We start from the raw sequence: 12,004 nt of genomic DNA, 5'->3' as shown, positions 1-12,004 counted from the left end.
CTGGTTCCCCCACACAGTCTTCGGCATCAATAAGATAGAAAGAGTTCAGAGAATGGCTGCGAGGTTTATTTGCAATGAGTATAGTAGGCACGTGTCTCCCTCTGAACTTTTCGGGCAACTGGGTCTCTCCTCTTTAGAAAAAAGAGCAAAAATTGCTAGTCTTAAATTTTTATACGAACTAGCCAATGATCATTTCAACCTACCAAAGGAAAATTATCTCATTCATACAAGCAAACGATTAACACGGTACAACCATGGCAAGCTTTACGAGGAAGACATCGTTCATAATAACTGCTTTATTTTCTCTTTTTTCCCCCAAACCATTAGCGAATGGAACCATCCGCCTCAAAATATTGTTCATTCCTCTTCTATTGAAATCTTCCTCGATTACGTAGATGCCCACTTTTCATTATTAACTAATATTTTATGCTGTTTTTAAAAGCGCAATGTATCTATTGTATTGAAATTGTTTACTCATTTTTCATTCTTGACTTCTATATTTGCTTTGAATATTGACCTGTAAATTGTGTGTTGAATATTTTTTTTTCTGCTCGTAATATTTCAAACTGTACCACCCTACAACAACCCCGAATGGGGTTAGTACAGGGTGTCACAAAAGAAAATTTACACGGTCTTTTCTACCGCAAAAATAAACTAGGCATCGCCAAACGCTCATTCTCCGCCCAAAGGTAGAGCTAGAGGTCACAACCAGATGCCAAAGTTTCAGCCCGATCCGATAACTTAATCAAAAGTTATAAGTGATTTTCTGAAAAATTCAATGGGAAAATGGAGCCCATTTTTGCTCGTTTTCGGTTTCTGGTGCCTTAGAGCCCCATGTGTTTGAAAACTCCGTCGGCCGCCATTTTCCCATTGAAATTTTCAGAAAATCACGTATAACTTTTGATTAAGTTATCGGATCGGGCTGAAACTTTGGCGTGTGGTTGTGACCTCTAGCTCTACCTCTGGGCGGAGAATGAGCATTCGGCGATGCCTAGTTTATTTTTGCGGTAAAAAAGACCGTGTAAATTTTCTTTTGTGAGTATTGGAAATAAAAATAAATAAAAAAAACGTATTTATTAAAGGAATGGGATACATCACGATTTCTCGATAAAGGCATCCAATCGTGACGGAGGAAGGGGATCATGAGAAGGGTAGGGGAGGAGGCTAAATGTAACAGGCGATCCCCGATGAGCGGACGAAACTAATCAGGGAATCGAGAATGTGTTTGCGGTGCGGGTACTCGAGCCTGGGGCGGGTCCAGTCCTCGTACGTCGCTGGTCTGGCCTCTTCCGGAAGTGAGTTTATGGCGTCGTTACGATGCTCCGCGACTCCTCGCACGTCCAGACGAGATGCTCAGAACAAGCTCACACGAATAGGCTTCTAAGACCGGCGATCTTGATGGTGCGGAATGCACGTTGCAAAAGAATTGCGCAAGCTCGCCGTCAGCACGCGCTCAGTAGCCGCGCACACCGCTATGGCCGCCAGTAAAAACTTCCTATTGGGAGATGGTGCCACAAGTATTTAAAGTAGCGAAGTTAACTTGGCCGTCTGCCAACGCGCGCAACCTTCACTTTGACAAGTTTTTTGCTCTCATTTTTTAAACGAAGAAAATGGCGCCTTGACATATCACACGGTAAGACTGACCTGTTCAGTGCGCATTCGCAAAAAGTTCGAGCTTTCTGTGTGCAAGCGCCGATTTTTCCGGCTCTTTTTACAGCGTAAGGTCCGCTTGGGACACCCTCTATGCCCAATAACCAGCCGCTTCTTTTTCTTCTCTTTTCTTCTTTTTTTCCTTGCTGTTATCGATTTAACCTCCAGAAGATGAAGGGAGAAGTAGGGAGAGATATCGGGACCTGTCGATGTGGACTGCTGATGTGCATTCTCATTTTTCGTCACAGGCCGTGCTCAATTGTTCGACGAACCTAAAGAAGCCCATCCTATACTCTCTGCTGCACGCCTGGCTTGGAAAGGGACTTCTCACCAGGTATGTTACAAAAAAAAAAAAAGGAAAAGAAAAAAAAATGCTTGATATATTGTTTTACCGAACTTCCACAATCCTCAAACGCCTTCGTTTTAAAGTATTTTTATTTATGTTCCACACACATGAAGCAAGTTCTCGTTTCACTCTGACTTACTCCTTCTGTGGCAGGGCTGGGCAGAGATACTCCAAAAAGTATTCGAGAATACAAATACTAAGATACATGCGTTTTTGGGCCAAACTAGAGATACTGAGATTCATTTGCCTTTTATGCAACGGAATATTTCTGAGGTACTTCCGCAATAACGGCGAAAAAGTATTCCGGAATACAGATACGGATACTTATAGAAATACATTTGTTCCCGAACGGTGCTGCGTGGAGAGGGTGGAGTTCGCGGCGAATGCGAAAGGTAATTTAAGCTTGTGCTCTTCGTTTTGTGCCATTTTGTGCACTACACATTACCTCAAACTCTTGATCTATCATTGATTCCGCTAAAAAAAAACATGTCACCCCCGTTGAACCACATAGTTACAGAACGGTAAAGATTGCGTACCATGCTTGACAAAAGGCGTCTGCCCGAAATGAACCCAGTTTTGCCGTAAGGCCGCATCTCAAACTGTCGTCTTATATGCTTGTCACTCATAGTGTGGGGAGATTGGACAACAGGGCTGTACTTTTTTTCCACTCAACTCCTTTACAGCGTTCGTTCCGCTAAATTGGAAAGAGTGGAGGGCTTTGTGAGAGGAGCTAATTTTGTTATTCGTGCAAGTAGTCTTCTTTAAACCACAGGTTTTTTTATTGCTGGTGACTGAGATGAATCATGTTATAGGGCAGGTTTATACTACAAATTCCGAAGCAAGTTACACGAAATACATGTTTTTATCCTTTAAATTTACCTTAAAAAGGGAAACAAATGTAACGAGATGCCTAAGTCGGGCAAAGTATCGCGATACAAGCGATACATTGTAAATGTATTTCACTACTGAAATACAAACGCATTTTACAAATGTATCTCGATACAGATATACAGATACTCCTAAGATACTATCGCGATGCATTTGTATCGCGATACCGCCCAGCCCTGTTCTGTGGGAACTTTGTATCTGCGTTTCTGACATCCAGCGGACGAGGCAGCTAGGCCGGCCACCTCATCCTTTGAAGCTCACTTTTCAGCCTTGCGACGTCCTTTTATTTATTTATTTTTTTTATTTTTTTAGTGCATACTGCGGACCTTCAAGATCCAAGCAGGCTGCGCGAAAAAAAATAAATAACGCTACACAAAACAATGTTTGAACATAAAACAAGAAAACAAAGGGGAAAAACACTGCTGCACAGAAACTCAAGACAAACAAAATATAGATATATCAAAATCTAGTAATTTACAAAGTTATAACAATAACCCACCAAAATATACAACGACAAAGATTAGAGTGATACTACAAAGCTGAGAGGTCCATCAAAATATACATTGACAAAAAGATTACAGTGAAACTACAAAGCTGCGAGGGTCACTGAGATAGACCAAAAAACATTCCAATGATAATGCAAAAAACGAAAGCCGTTTACAACTAACTCCCTGTAACGCCAAATTAGAGCGCAGCTCTTGAGGAGGAGGTGCCAAGGCCACAAAGGTCACATGAGGTCAAGTGACCTTGGTGGGGTCACGTCACCCCCAAGGTCACGTGGCCCCCTCCCCAATATCACGTGGGGTCACGTGCCGGGGGTCACATGAGCTGGGGGTGTCACGTGACCCCCCAAAGAAATTTTTCCGCTAGATTTAGCGGGGAAATTTTTCCGCAAAATTTAGCGCGGAAATTTTTCCGCTAAATTTAGCGGGAACATTTTTCAACTAGCGGGCAAAATTTTTTTGCTAGATTTAGCGGGGAAATTTTTTCGCTAGATTTAGCGGAGAAATTTTTCCACTAAATTTAGCTGTGACATTTTTCCGCCAGATTTAGCGGGGAAATTTTTCCGCCAGATTTAGCGTGAAAATTTTACCGCTAGATTTAGCGGAGAAATTTTTCCGATAGATTTAATGGGGAAATTTTTCTGCTAGGATTAGCGGGTAAATTTTTTCCGCTTGATTTAGCGGGGAAATTTTTTCCGCTAGATATAGCGGGGAAATTTTTTCCGCTAGATTTAGCGGGGAAATTTACCCATAATGAACCGCGCGGTTACAATAAATAAGTGGAATTCATTGCCCCTGGAGCTGTTTTCATCATCTGTTTTAGAGCGCAGGTCTTAGGCGCCCGTTTCCGGCTTGAGCGGCGTCGCCGTCGCCGTCGGCGTCGGCGACGGCGACGCCGCTCAAGCCGGAAACGGGCGCCTAAGACCTGCGCTCTAAAACAGATGATGAAAACAGCTCCAGGGGCAATGAATTCCACTTATTTATTGTCCTTGGGAAATATTAAAACTTAAATGTATTAGTACGTGCGAAATATAGGCGTTGAAGAGTAGCGGTGATTCTGTCTTGTTTGCCTGGTTGAAAGTGGACTAACGTGAGAACAGAAATTTAGAAAAACCTTAGAATTGACAAGTTGGTGTAAAAACATTAAACGGGAAATCTTACGTCGGTGTTGGAGGGCAGGTATATTATTTGTCTGGCATTAGTAACGATGGGGATGGGAGCGTTTGCATTTACCATAAACAAAGCGAACAGCGCGTCTTTGAACTTTTTCTAGAATGTCGGAATGTCTTTTTTTTTTGTATATATGAATCCCATGCTATGGAACAATATTCAAGTTTGGGTCAAATAAAAAAAGTGTAGGCTAACAATCCATGGTAATAAAGCCCGAGACTCAAGAACACAGAAGGGGTGTTGTGTTCGTACCCTTCTCAGTTCCTGAGTCTCGGGTTTCATTACCATGAATCATCACCAGCTCGCTTGTTTTTTAAGTATTATTGAGGCTAACAATCTAAAGTTTGGGAAGGGGGGGGGGCGTTCTTAAGTTTATGCCGTACAAAAGCAAGCTTGCGGAAGGCTCCCGAAGAAACTTTATTCACGTGATCGCGATCGCACCAACTCAGGGTGACAACCCCACATCTCTACGCTTTGCTTCGACAGGAGCTTTTTTTCTGGCGACACTGCAAGAATTCGACCGTTCTGCGTCATTTCTTTTCTTGTCTCTCCCAAAATGATGCTTATCAGCCAGGGACTTGCCTCTGTTGATAGAGTCTGTACAGTGGCGTACAAATAAAGATGATTGTGGATAAAGGAAGTCCATCTGCCCTTCCGCGTTTGCCACTTTTCAAGTCATGGAGATGAAAGGTATGAAACTGGGTATATGCGATGGTCTAAAACCACACACAGCTAAATTCATTCCGGAATAGCGTTCAACCGAAGGTGTCGCCAATTAAGCCGACGGTATTGCAGACGTTAAATCTTTTGCCCAAAATAATTCTTGACCCACAAGAGGAGCTCCTGTGGGTCAAGAATTTCGGGCGAAGGACTTAAAAGTAGTTTTTCGAAGAATCGAGTAAAGTGATGCCGAGTAAGTTGACTTCTTCAGAGTCAGTGAGAGCTTGAGAAACCCAAGTGTCTCGAACATGATCGCTCCACCGCCAGTGAAGCTGCGAGATTTACTGGTGGGAACGCCGAGAACAAAGCACGAAGCAAGAAGAAAATGTCAAGCTGCAAGTGAAATGTGACCGGCATGGCTGTCAGAAATCAGCAACACAAAATTACGGTTCACGCGTCAGAAGAAGTGCTCGAGGTATTTGAAGGACTTGTCGTCCATCTGCCGTTGATTAGCAACAAGACGCACAAAGCAAACTTCTCGAGTCATACTAAGGTTGAAAACTGGGCTAGTTGGTAATCGTTGTACATAATGGAATAAAACAGCGCGAAGATAGAAATAGGAAGAGACAAACCAGACAGGACAGAGCGCTGTAAGGTTGAAAGCTGGGCTAGTTGGTAATCGTTGTACATAATGGAATAAAACAGCGCGAAGATAGAAATAGGAAGAGACAAACCAGACAGGACAGCGCTCTGTCCTGTCTGGTTTGTCTCTTCCTATTTCTATCTTCGCGCTGTTTTATTCCATTATGTTCTCGAGTCATTTTTCTCCGGTGGGAAACTAAACAATTCCGTCAGCAGCACACATGCGCAGCATACCCTCGTGACGTTCACAACTTTATTCTTTTTTTTTTTTTTCAACACGTGTATTGTTTTTTACCTGCTTTTTGACCATTTTGTAAGAATATTTTCCTGTGATTTTCACAATTGACAACCCACTTCCATCGACAGGAAACGCGTGGGATAGGTGAGTTTCCAAGTTTTGCGTAAACTTGAACTTCAGCGAGTTACAAAACTTTCAGGTCGCTGCATTCCGGCATTCCCGTAATAGTGGTTGCTTCGGGTTCGCGGGTAGACCACTCGAAATGGGGCTTCAAAAAAAGAGTTTATATGTAATGTTTTGCGGCCATTTCAAGTTTTAAAAAAAAAGTGTTCGCTTCAGTTGGTTCTTTACTATGTTCAATATCGTACTTCAAATTGCGACGGGCTGTGGTATCGATGCCAAAGAAACGATTTTTCATTTGATTTATTTTATAAATAAACCATTCATTTAAACATGCGAGGGCTAATGAAGGACCTCTTATTGTGGAATTACCGTAATACTTCAGAGATGGCCCACCTAAAATCGAAAGTAAATCGGATGAAAATAAGGTGTAAACTATTTGTAGCTGTGCTCTATATAAAACAAAAGGTTAAAAAATTCTAGTTCGAAATATTGTGACTCTCAAAACTTCTGAGCGCAGAAAGGGGCGATAAACCAGAGACGACGACTGTCCTTCCCGGTCAGCAAAGTTCGCTTATGTCCCGCTGTGGTTAAGTAACACCGTTTTTGCCGAGGTCACCCTTGGCCAGGGCCCTGCAATTACTAAAAGTGAACTGCCTCTGGGTGTCTCAAAAAAAAAAAAAAACATATCATGCCAAAAATATGAGTGGGCTACCTTTCGGGGGTGGGAACCTCTCGGGATTTTACGGAAAGATATAAATATTTACAAAACAAAAATCTCTGCCGGTCTGTGACTGTTTTCTTTCTTCGCCAGCCTAAACTGTTTGTTTTGTTTTGTCGTTGTTGATTGTTGTTTTTTCTTCTTGCATCAAAAATTTAGTCGTTTCTTGACACTTAATTATTTTATCCATGGCACGTCCAGCAAACTGAGGAGCTCGTTGCCTTAATGGGGATAACCGAACACAGACTGTTTGATACTAACGCGGCCAGCCATAGTGCCGGACTGCTCAACAGGTTTAGGGTGACTTATTATCTTTCCGCTCTCTGCTTCTCCGTTCTTCGATGTTTTATCGAATAATCCGGAAATTTCCTTGGCTGCAGAGAGGTAATAAGATGCTCGAAACGAGCCACGCACCGCGCTCGTTAGGATATGCCACTGACAGTAACTTTGCTAGGCTGCTAGAGTTTGGGTTCTTTTTTGGTCGGTGGCATGTCGGCTCGGTAAGTCACCAGGCCAGCCCGAGAACATCGATAGAACTACGGTGGCCAAAGAAAGAGAGAGAGAGAGAGATGTAATTATACGGTGCCCTCGCTGCTCACCCGACAGTATCGTCAAGTCAAGAACACCGAAGAGAAGAGGCGAGACTAAGCGGAACAACAATTAATAACTTAATACCAAAAGGAGAAAAATACAACGAAACACAAATAATCATAAATGCCCGCATAATTTTTTCAAGTTCTTTCCAATCCCAAGATTGAGCTGCCTCCCTGTTTTTCTTTTTAATTGACTTTAAAAACTAAAGTAACTTTTGGCCAATTACGGTCCTCGTTTTTTTTTTTTAATTTTAAATTGGATTAAACCTGTCTTACCGTCAGGTGTTGCAGGTTGAGAGAAACAGTTCATTTTCTTTATTTTTAACTCTCACTAAGAAATTGAGTAATTGAGTATCGTCCACAGAAGCTATCTCTCGAAGAATGTACGAAGCTCGCACATTTAAGATATTTTTGTTTTATATAACTAACAGCTAGTTGTCAGCACACCAAATGAAACGTTGGACAGTCCGGAAATTTCGTCCCACTATCACACGAGCTAAACGTTCCGCAATTGCATCGTTCACTCTGCAATGAAGCCATTTTACCACTTCAAGTCGCTCGATGCAGGAGCATACGACAGGCGCTCGTCGTTGTTTAGCGCACAAGACTCGGCATGTTCAATCACACGCCCTAAAATAAACGTATGTGAGAACCCTTTCTTGCAGGACACGAAAGAGCCGATCACCGCGAACAATAAAAGAGACACAGCGAACGATGGAACTCGAAAGACGATTCGACCAAAAGATAGGTCTGGTTCCTTGCCGGATCCTGCAAATAAGTAAACTGCGGAAATACATTTGCAAAACTCTGCAGACAGTTACATTGCCGCGTTTAAATTTAGCGGTCTTGGGTCCAGCAAAACTTAGCAGATGGAGTCAACGTGACAATGTGACGCCACGTGGCACCATGACGTAACATGACACAAAATTCACCCTAAATTTAGAGGGAAAACTGTGACGTCATAACAAAGTCACGTGACACTGCGACGTCGTGAGACGATCACAACCCTGTGACTTCCCGTTAAACTTAGCGGGAAAATTGTGACATCATGACGATGTCACGGACATTGGGATATCATGTGGCGATCACAGCACCGTGACTCCTCGCTAAATTTAGCGGGAAAAGTGTCACGTCATGACGCCGTCACGTAACACTGCAACGTTGTGTGACGATCACAACATCATGACTCCCCGCTAAACTTAGCAGAAACTTTTTCCGCTAAATTTAAAAGGCTGCGACATGGCCACGACATGGTACACGACAAGGTGCACGAAACGCACGCGAGTACCGCTCCTCGCGCGCACCTCGCTAATAACGGCTATCTCCGTAAAATGCGCTGTGAGCAGGGACCACAAACGTGACATTACACTCTTTTATTTTTTCTTCAGCAGGAACGCGAACTCACAATGTTTATTTTAGAGCTCACTCGCTCGGTACTGAGCTGTCTGTCTGCCATGCGCCTTGACCGAGTCGGCCAATGGGCTGAGTGTGCCGTGCGCAGCTCCGGTTCCAAGTGGCGGTCCCGGCGGAAGATGCTGACGCCAGCCTTCCACTTCCGCATCCTGGAGGACTTCCTGCCCATCATGAACGAGCAGGGCGAGATCTTCGCCAGGGCCCTCCAGGGACACACGCACGCCGTTTTCGACATCACCAAGTTCGTGACGGCCTGTACGCTGGACATCATCTGCGGTACGTGTACGCCTAGCCCTTTGAAGACCGCTATATCCTGCTCAAAATGTACATAACGACTTTTTTTTTTCTTTTTTTGCCTGACTGTAATTATTTGTTATCAATCTTTGCACTTACCGCACCTAGGGTGACGGTACTTAGTTGGTAGAAGAAAAGGAGCCTGAAAATCGAGATCCCACGTGGAAGACTGCAAGACGTTGCTTCTTAAAGGGCCTCTGACAAGCCAAAAAAATTCAAAGCGCCCACCAGTGCCCTGGTGCCGGGGCGATCAGAAGGGAGGCATCGACCTACGTCACTAAAAGTGGGTCCGCCGGAAGTCACGTGAGTTTCACTCCTCGTGCTCTCCACGACCGTGCCTAAAACTCTCTTTTTTTCTCTCTCTCTCTCTTTTTTTTTTTTTTTTATTCTGGCCTTTTTTACGAGCGATCGTAGAAAACGAAGTTTCAGTTCCACTAGCTTTTTATCGCTGCACCGTTGGTTAGTTTGCGTGCTGTAAGTGTTGAGGACGTAGAGTCAGTGGATCGACGTGATGGAGGTTAATGATGAAAGCGTTGCGGGTACAAGCCAGTGAACGAGCGCATACCATCAGTCCGATGGTACAGAGCTATACTGGGCACAAAACAAGCTATCGAGCTTCAAAAAAAAATTTTAGAACGCTCGCAGAAATTAGGATTGCTAGCATACGACACGCCCAATCGCACTGCTGAAGATTCAAACACCGAGGTCGTCGAATCATCGGATACTCTCCTGGCTGCAGATGCCTGCCGTCTAGAGAATACGAACTGGTGAGTGTACGAAGTACAAGTAAACGTCGAGCTTAAAGTACGTGTTTTGTCTAGAACATAAGTAGAACTTGTTTACTAGGTTCACTGACTCCTCTTCTACCTTTACCTTGTCTGCTTGAATTGCTCGCAGAGGTGCGGAGAATAACAAAACGATGCTTCCCTTCTGACCGCCCCGACAGCTTGCGGTACATTGTTACGTCACAGGGCACTGGCAGGCACTTTAAATTGAGCTTCGTATTTCTATTTTTTATTTAAAAAAAAAACTACGCAACTTTTTTTTGTGAAACCTTTTATTTTTTTTTTTTTTATGTCCTGATACACCATCTTAAATTTATTTTTTTCCGGCGTGTCAGAGGCTTTTTAAAATATTAGTTTAATTATCCTTTGTAACAAAATTTTATGAAACCACGAGAGATTGATAAGGCGAGCGAGCAAGTTAGTATCAATTAAGGATAAGTATAAATGCTAATTCGAACGATTGTATAGTATCAATCTAAGCTATACCTTCATTAAGGGACTAGGATTACACTACGTTCTGATATTCAACACTAAATTCCATTGCAAGTCGCGTCCATAAAAAATCATTATTTGAATTCTTAATTTATATAATTTATACAATAACAAAAAGCTGCAACTTTTTTTGTGTGTAGACGGTTAAGTGCCTATTGATTCTCTACAAAATTGAGAATGATGTGTAGTCAAATTGTTCTATAATGTCTAAAATCATTTGCGGTAAATTATGCGGAGCTTGGAATATTATGCAGTCAAGTTCAGCCTTCCCCTCTATTGGTTGCGCTATGCGCTAAGAAAAGTGGTGTTCTAAAAAGACCAAGTCACCATTTCGTCATTAATTCACGGAAGAAGAGATGTGGTCGGATAACTATGAAAATCTCGACCGCTTCCCAGAAACCGCCATGGGAGTCAAGGTCAATGCTCAGACGAACCCAAGTTCGGCCTACGTTAGCAATATTTACAGGTAAGAACTCCCGCGAAGTTCCAATATTCCAATGCATTCTCAAGAAACACGCACAACCGCGAGCACTTTGCATGGAATGCTACACCAGTACGCAAGGATATGAATCTATAAAAAATTGGTAATGAAGTTTCTGCGAATAAAAACCTACATGTTTGCCGCGGGTCCGTGTTTATTCTGTGCCAACAGACTTTTTTATGTTCTGGCGATTGAGATTTCGATGAGAAAGAAATAAGATAGGAAATAAAAATCTGGGGGCGAACAGCGAGCAGAAGGTGCGGGGATTTGAAGAGGACTACGAACAGCGCGATGGGCTGTACAGTTACCCACTTTTAGTTAGAGGGCGATTTCAAAGGTGCAAGTAATAGGCTGCTGTTCTAAGTCGACGTTCAGAAATGTTCTTGATGAAGTAAACTCTTCTGCAGCATGCACGTGAAGGTAACTGGCCGGCTTGGAAGTTGCAGCTCGCACGAACACGAGGTGCTATGGATATAGCTGTGGAGGCTTCAGGAGTACGGAGTTGTAAAAGTCACGGGCGGATTTAAGAAAGGGAAGGGAGGGGGGGGGGGGGGGGGGGGGGGCACCGCCCCCTTTCTTAAGCTTCCAAGCTTCCCAAGGTCACTTTCTTTAAATAAAAAATCAACATGATTAGTTTTTGGTGGCATAGCAAATATCAGGTCAACAAAATAGATCTGGGTAACAATTCACCCGTGACGCCATCTCTGTAGACCCCCCCCCCCCCTCCCCAGCTAGCCAAATGCACCCCCCCCCTGAAGAGTGACCCATAATTCCGCCCCTGGCTGGAAGCCAACTACAGCTTGTACACTAACGCTTCGACCTCACCATGGGCGATCGCATAAATCGGGTTCTTAACGTATCGCGCTAAGATTTTCTACATACGTGACCGAAGGTGGTGGATGCTTTCACTAATAGAGGAAACATTGGCTTATCCGAGTAAATCTCGAAAAATCAAAAACTATGTTTTCCCTATACTTTGTATGTACACTTTAATATGTTGTGTCACTG

General features: G+C 43.3%; 1 protein-coding gene across 1 annotated transcript in view; it reads left to right on the top strand.

Annotated features, from left to right (window-relative positions):
* The window catches only part of LOC8027132 (cytochrome P450 4V2), a 56,748-nt gene that overhangs the window by 20,730 nt on the left and 24,014 nt on the right, over positions 1-12,004 (top strand). Inside the window, exons 3-5 of the mRNA XM_029969172.4 lie at positions 1,899-1,984; positions 9,033-9,220; positions 10,912-10,981. Coding sequence (XP_029825032.3) covers positions 1,899-1,984; positions 9,033-9,220; positions 10,912-10,981 — 344 coding nt within the window. The remainder of the gene's footprint in view (positions 1-1,898; positions 1,985-9,032; positions 9,221-10,911; positions 10,982-12,004) is intronic.

The sequence above is a fragment of the Ixodes scapularis genome, unplaced genomic scaffold (genome assembly GCF_016920785.2).
Source record: "Ixodes scapularis isolate PalLabHiFi unplaced genomic scaffold, ASM1692078v2 PGA_scaffold3__209_contigs__length_174095766, whole genome shotgun sequence".
Lineage (NCBI taxonomy): Eukaryota > Metazoa > Arthropoda > Arachnida > Ixodida > Ixodidae > Ixodes > Ixodes scapularis.
Note: the sequence above shows the minus strand (reverse complement) of the source record. Positions and strands in the feature narration are given on the sequence as shown.